The 19,360-nt window shown below is 43.5% G+C and overlaps 1 protein-coding gene across 1 annotated transcript; it reads left to right on the forward strand.

The window, feature by feature from the left end:
• The first annotated feature begins 306 nt into the window (after nucleotides 1–306).
• On the forward strand, nucleotides 307–17,713 carry SCARB1 (scavenger receptor class B member 1). The gene is made up of 7 exons (XM_038374028.2): nucleotides 307–462; nucleotides 2,678–2,844; nucleotides 4,309–4,427; nucleotides 7,210–7,283; nucleotides 8,766–8,817; nucleotides 9,548–9,694; nucleotides 15,982–17,713. Exons 1-7 carry the CDS (start codon nucleotides 377–379, stop codon nucleotides 16,063–16,065), a joined length of 729 nt encoding a protein of 242 aa, XP_038229956.1. The 5' UTR covers nucleotides 307–376; the 3' UTR covers nucleotides 16,066–17,713.
• Nucleotides 17,714–19,360: the final 1,647 nt, after the last annotated feature.

Here is a 19,360-nt window from a genome sequence, read left to right on the forward strand (position 1 = left end):
TGAGGGGTTCAGCCCTGAGTGGCAGGGCTCAAGTTACAGGCCACCTGCCTGGGGATGAAGTCCTTAAATGTTGAGGGAATGGACTTCTTCTTGGTGTTGGATGGGAGACAAGGTTTACATGGCCCTTTTTTGAAGGGTCTCTTTTTAGTTTGAGCTCTCTAGACTTCTTTGAACTCCTGCTTTGCTGCTCACCAAGTAGAACTGCTGGAAGACTGCTTGTTCTTCATCCCCCACTTCAAAAATAAACAACTCAGGGCTAAAATGTAGAGGAAACTGTTAGCATGGCTGTTTGGCTAACATAGTTGTCAGTCTGGCTTTTAAATTCCTCTTGCAACTCTTCTTGCAGTTGAATTACTGGCGGTCCGATGAGTGTAACATGATTAATGGAACTTCTGGAGAGATGTGGCCTCCTTTCATGACCCCTTCCTCTTCTCTAGAGTTTTATAGTCCTGACGCCTGCCGGTAAGATTAGCTTACATTGTCTTGTATGCTGTATCTGCATGTCTATCCACATGACTGGAAGTGCAAAGTCTTCAGCTTTAGGATGCAAGTGGGTGGAAGACGTATGGTCTTGTTTAGTTAAATAGCTATTTTCATTATAACTCGCCTGTCCTCTAAAATTTGTAGAACTAAACTTCAGCTACCATCCAGTGTTCAGGGTAGAGTTCTGAAGTGATCTCAAATATTCAGAGTGCAGTTGTTTGTCTGATTGGGCATGTCTTACCATCAAAAGATCTGCTGCTCCCAAAATGAATTTGCACTGGTCTACTGCCTTTTCATCAAAGGTCAGCAGATATTCACATCCCCAAAAGTGGAAAATGGAGGCTGGAAATCCTGCATGGCAGAGGAATAGAATCAAGGTTTCCTTCATGCAATCCCTGCTTTAGACTACCCTATCATATGTTCAATACCTGTGTTTAAAGACTCAAACAACCTAGAAGACAAAGGTGTAGCAGATCCAATTGCTGGCAGCTGAAGCTAGATAAATTCAGACTAGGAATAAGGTGCAAACTTTTAACAGGGTAATCAATCATTACTACATCTTCACAAGGGTGGCTGTGGCTTCCCTATCACTGGAAACTTTATTTAAAATCAGGACTGGGTGTTTTTCTCTGCTATACTTTAGTTCAAACTAGAATGAATACAGGGAAGTCCTATGGCTTGTGTTAGACTGGAGGTCAGACCATGGTTGCAGTCGTGCCTTCTGTAATTGACAGTCCTAGAGTTCATAGAAGTTGAAACCAGAAGCAACTTCAGGGAAGCTAGAAGTACTCAACTGCTGCCTCCGGGCTGTTTTCTGTATTTAAAGGGTCTGCAGCATGTCCCTTTTGGTGTTAAAGCAGTGACCTTTATTGTTGAAATGGCCCAATTGGAAGCAGGGATACCTGTAGAATCTGTGGAAATGTGCTGAAAAGCAAGGAGGTTACTTTCCTGGCAGTAGGTTACAGTTATTTAAGAATGTTTTATAACATGCATTGTCTGCATAACTGGGGCAGATAAGTTCCTTATTTCAAAACAGACTCAGTCTGCAACATCAATGACAACACTAATTGTGTTACTGGGTAGCAGTTGCAATGCAAAACAAGTTCTTGCTATGACAGCAAACAGAATTGAAAATGTTTGGGTTTTTTAAGTTTTTCCAGTTATCATGCAAACTAGCTCACTAAGCCAAAGGCTGTCTTACAAGAGAAACATATGTGTATGCAGAAGGCATTAAGCAATACCAAGAGAACTTGGTGCTAAGGACACAGGATTGGGCACCCTAGTAATTAAGAGTCCTGAGACTTGGGTTGTTTGAATCAAGCAAGGATAACTTGTTGGCCTTCTTTCTCTAACAAAGCAGAAGGTCCTCTTCCAAGGATGAGCAATATCCTGCAGGCCAAAGTAACCAGCAGTTTCTCTTGGAGCTCCATGCCACGCAGCAGTCACCACTCCCCTCCAAATAAATCGCTCTGCATATGGAAGCCTGTGGAGTCTCAAGTGCTCCAGTCAAGGCATAGTGCTGTGGGTCCCAGTAAGGAAATGACATTGGTCACTTCCAATTCAGTCCCCTTGCCTTGTTCTCATGCTCTTACAAACTGAAATTAACACCACACCTATACAGAATGTTTCCCCAGTGCCGGGCATGGTATTTATGTGAACCTTGCAGGCTGCTGTCTATAAAGATCACCTGCCTTTCCTGCAGGAGAAATAGCTTGGCCTTCCTAGAAGGGAGAATGCAGGGTTAAGTACTAGTCTCCAGTCAAGAAGTTAGTAACATGTTCTGAGTACTGCTGTCCCAGAAACAGACAAGGGAGGAGCCCTGCCACTGGAAGGACTCGGACTCCTAGAGACCTGGGTGAAACTACATGAGGAAGGGGGCATGGAATCTTCTCTGCATCCCTGTTCACTTTCCTTGAGTGCAGCAATATATTCTTTCCTGATTCCCCTCTTACCAGAGTGCCCCATAGACTTGTTTGTTGGTGCCACTGCTTAGGACCCCTGAGAGAAATGCCCCAGATGTAATAGGGGTTAGAGCCTTCTCTTAAACTTGAGACTAAACAAAGGAGAGCAAATATGGCCCATCCAATAGTCTAGTGACACCACAAAGTAGCTCATCTGCATCCCTTAGTTATCTGTAAGAAGAGCTGTTTCCTTCCCTCTAATATTTCATGTATATTTAATGTAACCCCTCTAGATCCATGAAGCTAGTGTATGAGCAGTCTGGAGTATTTAAAGGGGTGCCAACCTATCGATTTGTGGCTCCGAAGACTTTATTTGCCAACGGAACAGATTATCCACCAAATGAAGGCTTCTGCCCCTGCAGGGAATCTGGAATCCAGAATGTCAGCACCTGTCGAATGAGTGAGTCTTGTATGTCAGTGTCTCTCAAACAGCAGTTGGAGACAGAGCTATTATGAAACGCAGTCCATCCCCTTTGCATTGTGGGGAATGCACCCTAGGCTACTCTACTGTGTTGGCTAGGCTAATCTCAAGCCATAAGCAGTAGTTCTCCCATCACTCCCTTGAGGCAAATCTTTGTGGTCTTGCTACTGTTTAAATAATGCAACTACTTATGAATGGCAGCATGTCTGGGGAACTCTGATTGTGTAGCACTTTTACCTATGCTGTGCCCCAGTGTAGGTAAAGTAAGGTGTAAGAAAGTGGGGAGTAGGGCCTGAAGCTTTAAAGCAAACAAAAAAATCAAGAACTGGTTTTAGGATATTGTCAGTCACTTTAGAATGACTACAAATGTAGATCTCTAAAGCTCAATGAAAATAGGGGACAAGATGCATGGTTTTTGCTCCGAACCGTTATGCTGGAGCTCTACTCTATAAAATGGGCACAATTCTACTTCTACCGCTTTTTAAAAAAACAAAAACAAAGATCATTCTAGGCTGTTGCCTTGCGTAAGGCAGCGTTGGCATGATGGCCCAAGAAAAATAGTCAACAGGTCTTAATTTGAGATTGTACCACTGTTGATGGGCTGTATAGATTATCTTTCGGCATGCCACCTCTGGCAATGCTTGTTGCCCATGCAATCTGTTTTTAAACCTGCTAATATCCAGGTCATAACAAGAACCCAGTGAATGTTGCCCTCCAGAACCAAGCCTCTTACTCTTGGCTTGTGCTATGTACAAAGATGGCATGGGTCCATAGGCTATACAAAAGCCCCTTTATTGTATCCTGAGCATCTCCAGGGGATTAGCAGTAAGGACGGATAAATTTTCATGCAAGGTTTTTGTCCTATGGTAGAGTTGTACATATCTACCCTGATATGGAGGGGAAATAGTTAAGCACAATTGGCAAGAGAGAAATGCATCAGTTGGGGGCACACAATTACCCATGGGTGTGAAGAAGCTAAACTGAAGCCAAATCACCTTTCAGCTGTTGCTCTAGAGAACAGCAGGCCCCTGTCAGTTTTGTGAAACCTCTGACTTCATGATCTCCAAAGGCATAGATGCCGGACAATACAGATGAGTTATTAAATCAGCATGGCTAGTGAGAAGTAACAGGATTAAGCTGCAGCAGGGAAAAAGTAGGTTAAGTATTAAGAAATTTTAAGCTTCACTAAGCAATGGAGTAAACTGCCAGGGAAGGTATGGAAATCTCCTTCCTTCACACTCATCTGCCAAAGTAGGCTTAGGACTGATGTCATTCTGCCCAAATCTGGGGCATGGGGTGATGGGCTGCGGGGACAGGGGGAAGCAGACCCTCAAGGATCTGGCTTGCAATACAAAAGATCTGATGTTTGCATTTTCTTAGCCAGCAACTCTTATAAATAAGCACATTCATGCAAATCTTCTAAGGTGACTTAACTCTGTTCAGATGCACCCGTGTTCATATCCCATCCGCACTTCTACAATGCTGACCCTGTATTGGTGGAAGCCGTCGATGGATTACATCCCAATAAGGAGCAGCATGGGCTCTTCCTTGATGTTCATCCGGTGAGCTGGCTTCAAGTCTCACGCAGGCCGTTTCTTGAGAAAATGACTTTAATGCTTTTCTGTCTAGGCTCTGCACAATGAGGTGTCTGGGAATGTTATTTTCAGTTTAGGCTCTCAACAGAGCCGCACACTGGCTGCCTGTCAACTTCCTCACACTCTGGCACTAAAACTGCTGCCACAAGAGCAGATTCCATAGTACAAGGATTTTAAATGGTTATTGCTGAGATGTGTTTAGATAAAATGGCTGTAAAACCATAATTAAAACACTCGCTGATCTACTTTCAGAGAATTGCAAAATACAGCATGCCAGATAGACACATCGCCAGCATAACTGTGTTGATGGCTCTAGTCTAATTGCCCCGCAGGGAATGACTTCTCATCCTGCTAAGAGGCTTTTCAAAATTAGTGCATAAGCATGAAAGTCTAATATGTGCTAAAGAAATAGAATACATGAGGTTCAAACCCTTCCCCATTCCTCACTGCACATCAAACCTCACCAAGATCCTGCACTTGGCTGTATCTAGTCAGAACTTAGCTGTTCTCTTGCACAGTCTGTCAAGACAACATACAGATGTGACAAGAGCACCAGCTAATCCTGGAGGAAATACTTACCTGGAGCTGACCGCTAACCTATTGTAGTGGGTGAAATGTCTTCCTCTTCCTTAGTATCTGGCAGTAAGACTCTGCTCTGTAGTGCAAACAGGAATGCTATCCATGAAGTTACAGAGCAAAGCCATTTGATGCTGTGAGAAGTAGCCCAGTAGCATACGCAAATGTACAAACAGGGCACACTTCCAAGTGATTATGCAACAGCTAGAACTGTAAGTGACCTCCTGATAGGCTGCTGTCATTACAAACGTGGAGGAATGAATATTTTTTCAGCATCCTCCACTTCTTATTGCTATTGGACCCCTTTCAACACACTTTTGGACGAGCCTATCCTAAAACTTAAATTTTGTATCCAAAACTTTACCCCAAAGGTAATTTTCCTTATTCTGTTCCCTTCTGGTTACTATCTTTTGGCTGGCTTCTCTTGTGACTCTGTTCTATTTCTCAACTGTTTTCTCTTCCACTTCCAATGTATAATAGACATGGCACTTCCAGTTTGGTAGGCTACCAGGACCATTCTAAAGTCTAGCTGCTGTCCTGGATCCTGTATTTTGTAGGATTTCTCCAGGTAACAAGCACCCAAGGCATGCTCAGTAAAGTGTGGTGGCTTTTTTGTAAGCTCCAGAGAATGCAATTTAAGGATCTCCTCCTGACCAGCAGCCATGGGACCCGCAGAGAGTACAGTGGTGCTCTTACCAGAGGTTGGGTTGCAGGACAATGAAGCAATCTTGAACACATTAAGGGACTGTGTTCTGACTTCTAGATATCACTTGTAGAGCTGTTTTAAGCCTGCCTAAAGATGAATATACAGGCTTAAAATAAACAACCAAAACAATAGCTCTCATGCAAATGTCTTGTCAATCTTCAGGGATAAGGAAGGGTAATGGATGTTCTAGAGCTAAGCACTCCATGTTTTTACAATACTGGGCTGAGGTAAGTGTACTTTGGCTCTTTAAAAGAAAAAGATTAATTTCCCCCACCCCCATTACTTGCTAATCTGTGTAGATCATAAAATAGTCCATGGCAATAAAGGCTTAATTAAAATAGCTGTAATAAACATGAGCCGTAGAGATAAAACCTCAGTACTGCACAATTCACAAAACGTTCTGTCGCTTTGCACTACAAAACTATTGAAGATTAGTAGCAGAGGAGTGGGAAAGGCTGGGGATGGTGGGGAAGATATTAAATAGTGTATGGGTAGCATAATACTCTTAAACAGGAAGCTGTAGTAGTGATGCAATCCTGCTAAAGCCTTCATCTTGTTAGCTTTAACTCTCCATAGTAACATCATTTGGACAGATGTTTTGATATTGCAACAATTTGTAGCCAGACACCTGTCAATCATCCTATGGATGTTAGCACAACTGTGGAAGTAATGTGAGTAAATGGCTTGAAGGAAACATTGTGTGGGTGGGCATTCGCTTGCCAAATCCCCCAGTGATGGGGCTTTTTGTGCCTCTTACCACCATGACACTTAGTTGTCTGCAGGGGAATATCCTCATGCTCTTAAACTTCAAAGCAAGCTGAAGTGGCACTAAAACTATCTTCATAAGTTACACTAGGATACAAATGCCCAATTTTTTGATCATTTCAACTTACCTTTAGGCCTTTGAGTGCTAGAGTGTAAGTCAGTTATTTGGCCTTCTAGAGTTGCTGTGTGCTAACTTGACACTATTGGTCTGCTACAGCTCCACCTAGTGTTTCTCTGTTAGAGTAGTAGCCGTTCTTATGTGCCAGCTTTTGTTTTTTGGTCTTGTCTTGTGATTTGAGGAATGGTTTGGTTGCCCACCTTGGAGGACCCTTTCACGTATCTTCTGAAAGCAGAATTCTTCTGCTAACACATCAGATTTCCCAGAAGAGGCTGTTACGATCTTCCTAGGCAATTGTTCTGTCTTCTGAATCTTGACTCGACTGCCACACCTCCTTGTCTCTGCTTGAGCACTTCCTGTAGCACAGGCTCAAAGTGAAAAGCAATGATACAGTTTGCCTCCTAAGGCAAGGTCTTCCTCAGAGCCGTTTACCCTCTTTCTGGTCTCCTTCTCTCACCTTTTTTGCATGCACTATGTGCTTTCACATGTTGCAATTCTTAATAGTTTTTTTTTTGAAGCGCTTTCTTCTACATGAACACCAGGAGGTATTGCTGAGAAGTGCTTGGTTTCCTGTTCTAATGCAGGTCACGGGAATTCCAATGAACTGCTCCATCAAGTTGCAACTGAGTCTGTATATAAAGAAGGTCTCTGGCATAAGGTAAGTAGCTTGCTCTGGGGATGTCCAAGAGACATGTGGCTTACATGCTTGAAAGTTAATGAGACTAACTTCACAAATTGTAATGCTGTTTGAATAGCTTCTTTGTTTTAATTCTTCAGGAACCAAAAAACCAGCTCTACTGTAGTACAATCTGTTCAGTCTAATCCATTCCTCAATTTCATATCAGTTGTCAAACCTCAACTTGTCCAGATATTGTCATAAACATACCTCACAAAGCCTAGTGCCTTTTCTGTCTGAGAGAAAGACATTTGATATCTTACTACTCAGCTGAGCTCATGAACAAACAAGCTCTAAATGGTTTTCTCTTTTTAACACGCCATATGCAGGTATATGCCTCTTCAATTGGCTTTCTTATTTAGCTTGCTTTAGCTATTTGTGTGGATGACACCTCTGTACCAGTTCATGGCTGTCTACACTGGACTCCTGACAACATGGCTGTGTTGGTCAGGGGTGTGAAGAGGAGGTGTGAACCCTGACGCAGCTATGCTATCAGAACTCCAGATGCAGATGTGTTTATACTGGCAAAACTGCACTCTTACTGGTGTAGCTTGTTTCACTTGGGAGTGGGGATGGTTTCTATACTGGTGCAAAGTGCAATTTTGCTTTTATAGTTGAATCCACACTAGGAGATGTACTGGCAGAATTTCTAGTGTAGACATAAAGCTGCAGTCTGTTAGGCTAAGAGCTTGGAATGTAGCAGTGCCTAGTCATGCAGTAGTCTGTGTTCTGATGGCCCTGTTGCAAACGAAAATACAAAGTAGACTCCCTGGGTCAGATTCCTAAAATGCTGTGTGCTCATAATTGCAGTTGGTCTTCCAAAAGCATGCTCCTACCACTCAAGTATCAAAACAAGTGGTCAGACTTCCAAACTGGGTTCTGAGCTCTTAAAATCTGGTGCTATAGTACTTGGAGCACTAGATTACTTGCTCTTGTAGGAGGAGGTAAAATTGCTCTCTAGACCAGTTTTATTCCAGCCTCTAACAATTAGCTGAGACAGCAACACTATTACCTACACTTCCAGTACTCCATATGTTACCAGAATGCATTACAACAACTTTTGGATTAAGCACAGAGGTTCCCATTAAACTCTATGCTTCCAAAGTGATCCCTATTGGAAGTCTAAGGGAAGAACAGTGGTATTTCAGATACTACAGTGATATCTGGGAAATGCTGACTACTTATTAAACATCAACTAAAATTAAAGTTCTTCTCCTAAAAACTAACAACTTTAAAGTTTGCATCTGAGAAGTTTAATCAGACCTAATATTGCATAGAAAGAATTCACTGAAATGGGAGGGGGTGGATGAAATTACCAACTCTTTGCATTGTCTTCATGCCTGTAAAATTTTGAAATGTCTAGTAAAAACTGACCAGCTCCTTAGAAACCATTGGAGCATAATGCTGGTCTGTGCAGATTGACTGTGATTATAAATATAAGTGTGAACCTTTCTTTCTGTTTAGTCAAACAGGAAAGATCAAGCCAGTTGTCTTGCCTATACTTTGGTTTGCAGAGGTGAGTTGGATTTCCTCCCCTTGGTTGGAAAAGTAATGTTAACCCTGCAAAATCTGTACTGCAGAAGAGAAAATTTAGGGGGGACTGGAAGAAGTAGATGGCTTGTGATGAGCAGCAGTGTGGAAAGGGACTAGAAGGGCAGCATTGCATATCTGTACTGGAGAAACTTCAACTGGAGTAGAGGTCTAAACGGCACAGTTCTTAACTGGGAACTTTGCATAAATGGATTAGAAACACTTTGTTCAACATTTGGCTGCACACTTAATCTCTTCCTGACTCAGACTTGCAATCTGAGCAATTAACCTCTTCTGTCCACTTTGTGTTTAGAATATCACCAATGCTTTCTATCTTAACTTCTTGGTCTAGGTCTCCCAAGTTAACACAGATGGGCAAATGCCTACCCCCTGTACAAGCTGGAAGAGCATGCTGGGTATTTGTCACTTAATGAAATGAATAAAACGTGATTGTCGCTGGCCCAAACACTTTAGACCCTGCTGCCTAGACACTTATTACCACCAGTAGTAGTACTTGTAGTACAAGTTCCAATGCAGCTTCTGTTTTAAAGACTAGCATTTATTTCCTTGTGGTCTGTTAACTTCTTACACTTGACTGAATTCCTCTATATACCAAAATAAGTTTTCCAAGCCATGCTTTAGAGGAAGGGGGACACCACTAATACAGAATCTCTGTGCTGTGAAACTGCCACTGAAAACTACTTTCTTCTGGGCAGAGCGGAGCCATTGAAGGTTCAGTCTTAAAGCAGTTCTACACCAACCTGGTACTGATCCCATCTGTGCTGGAGTACATGCAATATATCTGCATTGGTCTGGGTGTCGTTTTGATTGTTGCTGCCAGTGTACTGGAGGTGAAGAGACAGGTAGGAAAAAGCAAATGGCAAAACTCCTGACTTAATCAACTGATGCCAACTTTCAATCTAATCCAGAAACTTCTGATTTTTCAATGTAAGATTGCTGATCTTTTAGGTAAGATGTCATAGCTTGATGGTCATGAAGTAGGCACTAGGGGGCATTGCTCACCTCTGCTCACTTCTAACTCTTAACACCTGAAAGACTTCAATAAATGAGTGGGTCTTTTTAGCTGACACTCTAAGACCAATGAGGCTTCTTTGTCTTCCAGCCCTGCCTCCAGATTCCTCATCAATGTTCCTACAAGCCATTTCTGTCGTGTGATAGGTGTGAGAAGGTCACTCTCCTTTTTTTCAGTCTGACCAGAGCAAGCATTGAAGTAGCCACTGATGCTTGTTAGCTAGTTGCTTGAATGGCTCAAAGTATATGAACACTTCCTTTCACTAGCTAAACCCCAAGCTTATTCTCCAGAGGTCTGGCTTATTATATACAATGTTGTGGCAGTTGGTCCTAGGATATTAGCCAGAGAAGGTGGGTGAGGTAATATCTTTTATTGGACCAACTTCTGTTGCTGAGAGAGAGAGAAGTGATGTGTCCGATGAAGTGAGCTGTAGCTCATGAAAGCTTATGCTCAAATAAATTTTAGTCTCTAAGGTGCCACAAGTCCTCCTTTTCTTTTTGCGGATACAGACTAACATGGCAGCTACTCTGAAACCTGAGAGAGAGAGAGGGACACACATGCACATCCAGCTTTGAAGCTCCCACAGAGCTCTGCTTCAGGTGACTTCCAGGTCAAAAGCTTGTCTATCTCTCTTCTGAACAGAAATTGGTCCAATAAAAGATATTCCCTTGCCTAACCGCTTCTTAGCGCTGACTGACCTCTCTATTTAAGATCACTCTATGCTTTGCAGTGGGGTCTGCTAAACCACATAGCAGTTTGGACTGCAAATACTTTCTGTAGTGGCTGTGATCCTTTGCAGTGGAACAGGGCCAGGCACTCACTATGTTCAATACAGAAAGCTAGCAAGAAGAGGGTAAGTTGCTTTCTCCCTCTTCTTTCCTGGAACCCTGATTCCTATTCTCCCCCCAGTAGCAAAGGCAGCAGTATGACAGTAGTTCAGAATCCATTGCTGGTTTCTGCTGCATTTAGCAACTTTAGGATATTTCTACACTGAAGTTTGTTAGGTCGACTTACAGCCACCACAGTAATTACTAGTCATGCATGTCCACTCTACCTTCCTTGGGTTGGTGGTGCGCATTCTCACCAGGAGCACTTCCACCAACCTTAGAGGGGCAGTGAGGGGAGCTGAGAACCCACCAGCTCCTGATAGGCTACCCTCTCCACCTCTCCATTCCCAACTGGGAGCAGGGGCCAACCCATCTAAGTTAGTGTTGACACAGACGCTGTGTCATCCTAACTGCACCGAAGTAAGCCTCTCGTATAGGTGCAATAGTTTTGCTGGTGTAGTAAGGCACTTATGTGGGTGGGACAAGGCTGTAGTGTAGACCCAGAGGTAGTTAAGTCGATGCAAGGCAGCTTATGTCTGTCTAACTGGAGTGTAGACCGGGCCTTAGTGACTCAAGCCAGCTCCTAAATTCCTAAGAGGTCTGTTAACCAGTGTACACTTGCAGTAGTTCCTCCCAGGTACACTTAAGGCAGGAAAATTTTCTGGTGTCCTTTCTCTTAGGGTATGTCTTCACTGTCCTCCGATCTGGTGGGTAGTGATCAATCTAGCAGGGATCGATTTATTGTGTCTAGTCTAGACGTGATCGACTCCTGAGTGCTCTCCCATCGACTCCTATACTCCAGCGCCACGAGAGGTGCAGGCAGAGTCGACAGGGGAGCAGCAGCAGTCGACTCACTGCAGTGAAGACTCTGCTGTAAGTCGAGCTAAGTATGTTGATTTCAGCTACATTATTCACATAGCTGTAGCCGAAGTTGCGTAACTTGGATCGATTCTTCTCCCCCCCAAGTGTAGACCAGGGCCTAGGGAAGATCATCAAGTTATGTTGAGAATCTGTGCTGTTTACTCGGAGTGCATCGTATAGGGAATTTCAACATGAGTGGCTTTGGGACTTATAGCAGCATTATGGGGCAGTCCCACTCCCTTACTGTGCTGGAGTAATCTTGAGGATTGCTGTGTAACATGAGGATAACACAGGAGAAAAGATGCAAAAAATAGCTTTAAAAACAAACCCTTGATAGTGATGTCTTTCAGCTTTAGCCCCAAAATGTGCACCTGAAAAGACTCCAAATAGTCCATGTGTGCTTTAAAATAGCCTCCTGGTTATTGACCAGAAAGTCGCATGTGTGTACATACTCCTCCCAACTAGCTCATTTGAATCTGGCTTAAAACTTGGTGTTTTGGCTCAACTCGCCTGTGATTGTGATATCTGCAATGTTAGCTCAACAGATGCCCAAAGCAGATCATACTTTACCCTCCAGTCCTTAAATCCTTGGAAACAATCATGACTTATGCATACACTAAGGAAATGGCTAGCTTTTCCTTATCCTACTTATCTTAACTGCTGATATTCAAACCCATTTTAACTAGTTGCCAAGGTTTTCCAAGTGGTAAATAATTGGATTTAAACCAAGCCACACCACAAAGCATAATTGATTTTGGCATATTATTTCCAAATCCCTTTGTTGCAAAGTGAGCGTGGATGAACAATTCCAAAGGAATACTGGGTCTGTAATCTTAAAGCTAAACCATTTACTGTATACTGAATCTGATTCACTAGTGTTTGATTCACTTGATGGTTCTCGGAAGTGATTTAGATTAGTAAATTAGCTGGGATAAATCAAAATTATTGCACAAGTGACTGACCTGTTAGTAGTGAGCTCCATTATGTGAAAAGGAAAGTGCTGCTATTTCTTGTCATAAAGTGGGAACCATGTGATAACTTTGATTGTACTTTAACAATGAGTGTAATTGTAACAAGTGTTGTGAGTGGGTTCTCAATTCCTGGCATCCTTTTAAAAAAAAAAAAAAAAAAATCCAGCCTTGATTTATATTTGGGATGCTGTAGTTTGAAAGGAAATATTTTAGGGCAGTTCTATGGCCTGTGTGATATAGGCAGTTAGACTAGATCAGTGGTCCCCTCTAGCCTTGCAATCTATGAAACCAGAAGCTACTCCACATTTACACTGGTCTGAGACTTTACCTCTCTGCTTCTGCACCCTTAGATGGAGGTAGGGCTTTGAGCACAGAGCAAGGAACCCAAGTTAATTCTGTAGGGAAGACCAGCCCAAAGAATTTCCTGTGGGGAGTGTTTATGCAAGGCAATGGCAACCAGTGCATTGCTGTTAAATACGCTGGCTCACAGCTCCTTCCAGTGGCCACTCTGCAGGAGTTGGCTTTAACAGGGACACCACAACAGACCCTAAACCATGGGTATCCTCTACAGGGAGCACTCCATCAATGGGGATTCAGTACAGGGTTAACAAACTCCAGTCGGCCACTTCCATGAATGGAGGCCTCTGGTAACAAACTCTGAATACCGATCTGCAAAAGAGAATCCTAGGCACAAGGCACTTGCAATTATCCATTGGTGAGCTAAGTAGTGTTGCCAGCTAAGCCACAACTGAGCCTGTATTGGTGCTACACAACCAAATGCAACTTCAAGAAACTTTCTTCTTACTCACTAAAAAGTGAGTTAACAAATCACGGCAGAGAACCTGGAAGTGGCCCTATAAATCTGTAGGGGAATATTGCTGAGCATTTAGGATTATGTAACTCTATAGTGATGCATAATATAAACTGCAACACAGGTCAAAATAAAAGCTGCATTTAAAGTGCATTCTTGATTGTTCTAGTGAAGTGTTAATAATCAGCTCTTAATAGATTGCTTAATCAACCACAGTCCTCCCTCTGAAGAGCCAGAATGCTGAGCTGAGCTAAGGCAAAGGCTCTAAATCTGTCTGTGATCCATTATGAAATCTCCCTAAATTCTTGCAACTGCATATAAAATGTACTTCATTTCCCAGAGCAGCTTTCTAGAGGGAGCACTGTTGCTTAAACTCAACTTCAATGAGATACTGGAAAATGTTAAATAGTCTCTTAAATGCAAAGTTAGATTCTGGATTATAACTTGAGCCAATTTAAAATGGTGTCTGTCTGTCCCACCAATCCAAACAAAAGCTTTTTTAAAAAAAAAAATCCCTCTTGCTCAACCACAGTAAAGCTTACCTGCAGCTGACTGTGTGCGACAATCCCAATCCACTGAACAAACCCTTTTACATTTCATTAGAAGTCTCTAAAAGGGTCTTAAATGTGAATGGACCATTTTAAAGATGGCTTGGTACAGATTGTTGTTTTAAGAAGATTAATAAAGTTGTAGCTCTAATTTAAACACCATGTAAAGAACTAGAATTTAGTAACTAAGCAAACCATGATTACAACTTAAACACAGCTGCCCTTTTTCAAGTGAAACATCTTCCAAATGTATTGTAAAATGCAACATAAACTAGCCTGATTATCTTCTAGGAAAAATGCTTTTTATTTTGGAGTAGCAATAAAAAGACTAAAGAGGCCAACCAGGCCTTATCCGAAAAACCACTGACTCCAGTTAAGGGGATGGTGCTGCAGGAAGCCAGCCTGTAGGTGGGTACCCAGTAAAGGTAAAACTCCTCTTCTCTAAACAATACTAACTCGATGATAAATCTGCTATCAAACTGAAGTGCTCAATGTTCACGTGTAAAATATGCCCTCTTCGTAAACTTATTCATGCTTCGTGGCAATAAGCTTGCTTTGGCTTAAACTAGGAAATGGGAATATTGCATGCATTTAGATCACACTTCATTAGGTGTTGGGGAGAGAAGGTGCAGGTAACTCTTCTTTCAAAACCCCCTTCTTGGTGGATTGATGGGAAGCATGATCTGCACCCTGGAGATGGGTGCAATGTTGCTAGATGTATGTGACAGTTGGCATGCAGGTGAGGTCCCATCATCTGTAAGAACTTCTGCTGGCTGGGGCATGTGTGCAAGGGAGGGGGAAGGTTGTAAAATCAGCAATGACATACGAGACCCTGGCTGACACCTGTGGACTTGCCTCACTTTGGCTAAATCTGAAAACGAATCTGAAGACCAAAAATTGTTACTCGCCAGTCTTCTTAATGTTATAACAGATACAGCCAACACCAGGAGAGACTAGGCAACGCTTTTCAAAGCCGTGACTTAGGAATGGATTTTGACTAAAACTTTCTTAGCACCTGCTAAATATTTTTAGGTTCTATATCGAGGTGTTGAGCTGTTCAACCTTTTAAATGTGTGCTCACTTTGTGGCTCGAGATACATACTCCAGTTAAAGGCCCTATAATCAAGAAAAGAGCTCTTCCTACAAGGGAATCTAACACATATGCTTAAGTGCTTTCCAGGCTGAGCAGCCTGAGATTGCTTGGGGTAAAAATCTCCCAGGAGGGGCATCTGCTGGGATTCCATGAGGTCACAGTCAGAGCTCTGTACAAATATGGAGCTGAGAATACTTCTCTCATTAGGCAAAATAGAGGGTTTTATTGCTTCTGATATTTACATTTAAATACTGACAGATGTCTCCTAGTATTACCAGTCTGACTATTTCATACGCCTTACATATATTAGGATTGCTCTTCATTTATTGCAGAAAAGTAGGTCAACCACCTCCTAAAGAATGAGTCGCTAGGTCACGCTCTTCTCATGCATGATGTTTATTTTGGAAAGCTTTTTGGGTTAAGTTGCCATACGGCTTGTTTGTATATTCAAAAGGCTTTTTGCACTAAACTTTCACTGGCAGGATGCAACAGCCCAGGAATGGACCAAGTGCTGTAGGCTGCTGGGGTAATGTATTGATCTAGAATGCCTGATGTATGTATTGTCTCATTGAGATACTATTGTAGTAAAGGCCAATTTTACACCCCTCTTGGAACCTGTAGTTCATTCTTTAGCTTGATTTCATCCTGGCTTTGTTTAGAAACCTGTGTAGAATGTTCTGTGATAAAATGGACCACGTGTTGGGTGCTGTTAAGCATTTATTTCATCCAGGGTTTATTGCTGTCCTTGAGAGGACAGTAGCTGTGGATTAATAAACATCCAGTTTCTGGTCTCTGAATGGGACATGTTGTCGGGGAGCACCTTGCTCCCCCTTTCTGGGTGTCATTAAACTACAGATTAGTCTGGAGTCTTTACATGGTGACAAATTCCAGTGCTGAACATACTGTCAGGTATCCTATGTAAATCTTTAGTCACTGGCTTATGTGATGACCAATGCTGGTGTCTAGCTGCACCCTGAGTCACCTGTCCTTGTTTTTATTCATTCAGAGAAACACCAGAGAGAAGAGCCCACGAGAGCCAGATCCACAGACTGAACCCCCTCAGTCTTCCGAAACAACACCACTCCTTTAAGATGATAGTGAAACCAGAATGATGCTGCAGAAGCCTGAAGTACCAATCTCTTACGAAGGGTTATTCCCACTGGTACCTGCTGTGCTTAGGGATCAGACTTGCTCTGGGTCCATTAGCAGGATCCTAGAAAGGAGATGCAGCGTTGGATAAAATACCTGATTCCGAACTATCTTGAGAGAGGCACAAAATACTCAGAGGCTATTGAGCTGTATTGCCACAGTTCGCACTTCCTGCATCAAGACCTGAGATGAGGATAAAACCAGTTCAGTCCTAGCATTTGAAGTACAGAACATTCAAAGAACATTTGTTGGCCTGGGGCTGGCATGGGCTGAGACCTCTTTTGCTACTTCCAGCCTGGCAGGGATGAAGAATACCTGGTGGCTAATCCCCTGAAGAGTCCTTTCCTCTGCCCACATAGTCTCTCTCCACCCAGAATCCTAAAAGAAAAAGGCATTTTAATGGATAATCCTTTAAAGCAAACAAGATTTACATGTGTAGAAATAACTGGTGTATATAGGAAAATGTCAGTATTTAACAACCTGTGCCACTCAAGGTTTATGGAGAGGTGATTACTAAATAGATCTACACTGACTGAAGTTCACTCCCATTCAGGATGCTAATGCTAATCTGGGAAAACTGGCAGCAATTTGCAGTAGGTCCTATTTTAAACTGGATGGGATGGGTTCATTTGCTCAAGTTCACTGAGTAGAAAAGAGTTCTCACATACTGCACAAGTTAAGAGAAATATGCTGCCAACTTTTTTTATATACCAGTATTAGGCCATGCAGCCATGTGCAGGTATAAGATTCAAGGTTGGGGTGGTTGCTGTTTTGGAGAGGTGGTGCTCTAGAATGAAGGCTCATTTGTCACTGCTCTAAAGCTTAGTGGGTTTTTCCAAAATGAGCAATGAATTGGTTTATCTGGCTAGTTGGTTCCCAAGTGCCATTGTGGGTTAGACATGTGGCAGTGGCGCTCATTTGATTTTTGCCAAAGAAATATTGCTTAGCTCCTTGGCTCTCCCACTCACACTTCTGTGGTGAATTTGTGCAGAGGCCACCAACTTTTAACTTGTATGGAAACCACTTACTCTTTACAAGTATCTAACTTGAAATCCAGGGAAAAACTAATCTGAGCTCTTCTACCTACACAGAGCCAGCCAGGTGCATTGCATTGTTCCACACACGAGATCACTCTTCTCATTGTTCTACTAGTGTCTTTAATCATGACACTGTAAAATGTCACCAGGGTAAGAGCTATTCCAGAGCTGCACCATTCCCCAATCAAATGAGATCTCTTCCTTGCAGTGTGACACTGGGTGTGCTACCACATACGGGAAACTAGCTGGCAGAATGTGAGGCTTAAGCTTTGTGTTGCAAGCTTTGTGATGGCAGCAAAGGACTTTCCTATGTGAGGCACAGGGGGGAGGGGGCGTGCATGGGCCTTACACAGTGTAGGGCTTCCAGAGGAGTTGAGGATTTCTTTTTACCATGCAAATTGCTATGCCCCAAGACTGCCTGGATCAGTGCTCTGAGAACACTCTGTGGGCTGGTCTTATGGCTCTTGTGCTAGTGTTGGGCATGCCCAGCAGGTATGGGATGTGGAGGGACATCTATCAAGACACTAGCTTAGATCATAGACTCTTGGCAAATGACTTGTAGGGTTCACACCCCACCTCCAATCTCCAGCTGACTCTGCATTCTGTCAAGCCAGACCTGGACCTCCCTAGTGGAGCAAGTATATGGTAGCTTCTCTTTTCCCTGCTATTACCTCTCTTCCTCCCCATGACCTTTCTATAGCTAAAGCTATTAATACCAGAGATGGCTGTGCCAGAAACCTTCCTGGAGTAGCCTGAAATTGCGTATCCTGCAGTATGTTGGATTAATTGGTGTAATCAGCCAAGTTGAACTGCTCTAAGAGCAAAATAAAATGTTCCCAACTCAAAGCTGGACTCTTTCTTGAGGTATATAAATAGTGTGGTTAATGTCACGCTTAGCTGTCACTTTCAGCTGTGACCTGCAGTTAGGATGTGACATCTGTGCACAGGTTCCAACATCAAACACAGCATCTAACTTTGTCCTAATCGTCTGTTGAAGGGCCTATATCCATCTCACACCCCTGCTCTGGGGCCTCCCCACTGCTTTTATTAGGGGAGAGAGGAAATGGAAAAACCCTACCCCCCCCATATCTGCCTATGTAGATGCAGCTAGTCCTGCCAGTGCAGCTGTGAGAGGCTGATGGCAGGGTGCAGGTTAAATACACTTCCCTGTGTGAATGGCCCAATCCTGTAGCAAGTGGCCTCCTTCCCGAGCAGCTCATTGAAGGATGAGGTGAGTGTCCATGTCAATGCCTTGGGTGAGGGCCTGTACCCTAGGACAAAAGCCTTTCCAAGTATTCTGCTTCTCATAGCTACATCCACAATTGTGCCAACTCTCACTCTACCTTCCCAAGACCCTTGGCTTTGGCAGGGACTGGAGTTGGTCTATGGCTGGTGCAAGAAGCTCTGCTCTGAGCCCTCTCCCTTCCCTTTCCACCTCGCCCTCAGGAAGAGAGAGGCAGCTGACAGTGGGCCCAGTCCTCTCCCTTCCTGTGAGCAATGGGGATAGGACAGGTGCTTTGTTCCTACCTCACTTCTGCAGCCCCGCAGCTGGGAAGGAACGGGACCTATGTAGGGAGAGCCCCTGGAGGAGAAGGGACCATGTTGGAGCCTCTCTAGGCCTGGGAGAAGTGGGCGAAGAGCCCTATAACTGACAGAGGGGAGGGAGATGGGTGCTCATGGGGTGAGAATTAATTGCTGGGCAGTAGGCATGAACATCCCATTACCTGGCAAACTGGGGAGAGTGAGCAATGCTCATTATGACATGCGCACATGGGGATCAGGCTGGGTGTGGGGGAGGTCAAAAGACAGAACAAGAACTACAGTGTTGTCTCTAAACCAAATCTCGGGCGAGTGGCGGCTCTGACTCAGACTTTTTAATTTCTCAAGGTTGGTAGCACTGGGGCTGTGCACTTGTAGCAGATAGGCCGGTTCTGGTCACGTTCCTCCAGCCGCCTTCTAAAGTCTGATGCGATCACAAAGCTGGGGTATGGGGGTGTTGGGTGGGACAGCTGCACCTTGCCACGGGCAGGTCCTGCTCTTCCTCCTCCAATGGCACCCCCTGGCTAGGGCCTGCTCATTAATTGAACATGGTCTATGAATTACCATTCATTAGCTCCAGTCCTGTGCACTAACAGTCTTTAGCCCAGGTCCCCTCTGTGAGACTGGTGACCCTCACCAGTGGTGGTGGCTCCCCCAAAT

This window comes from Dermochelys coriacea, chromosome 15 (genome assembly GCF_009764565.3).
Source record: "Dermochelys coriacea isolate rDerCor1 chromosome 15, rDerCor1.pri.v4, whole genome shotgun sequence".
Lineage (NCBI taxonomy): Eukaryota > Metazoa > Chordata > Testudines > Dermochelyidae > Dermochelys > Dermochelys coriacea.

Coding starts and splice junctions, on each gene's coding strand:
- SCARB1 (XM_038374028.2), top strand. CDS start 377: ATGATTAATGGAACTTCTGGAGAGATGTGGCCTCCTTTCATGACCCCT. Junction 463..2,677: donor TATAGTCCTGACGCCTGCCG/GTAAGATTAGCT, acceptor TAACCCCTCTAG/ATCCATGAAGCTAGTGTATG. Junction 8,818..9,547: donor CTATACTTTGGTTTGCAGAG/GTGAGTTGGATT, acceptor TCTTCTGGGCAG/AGCGGAGCCATTGAAGGTTC.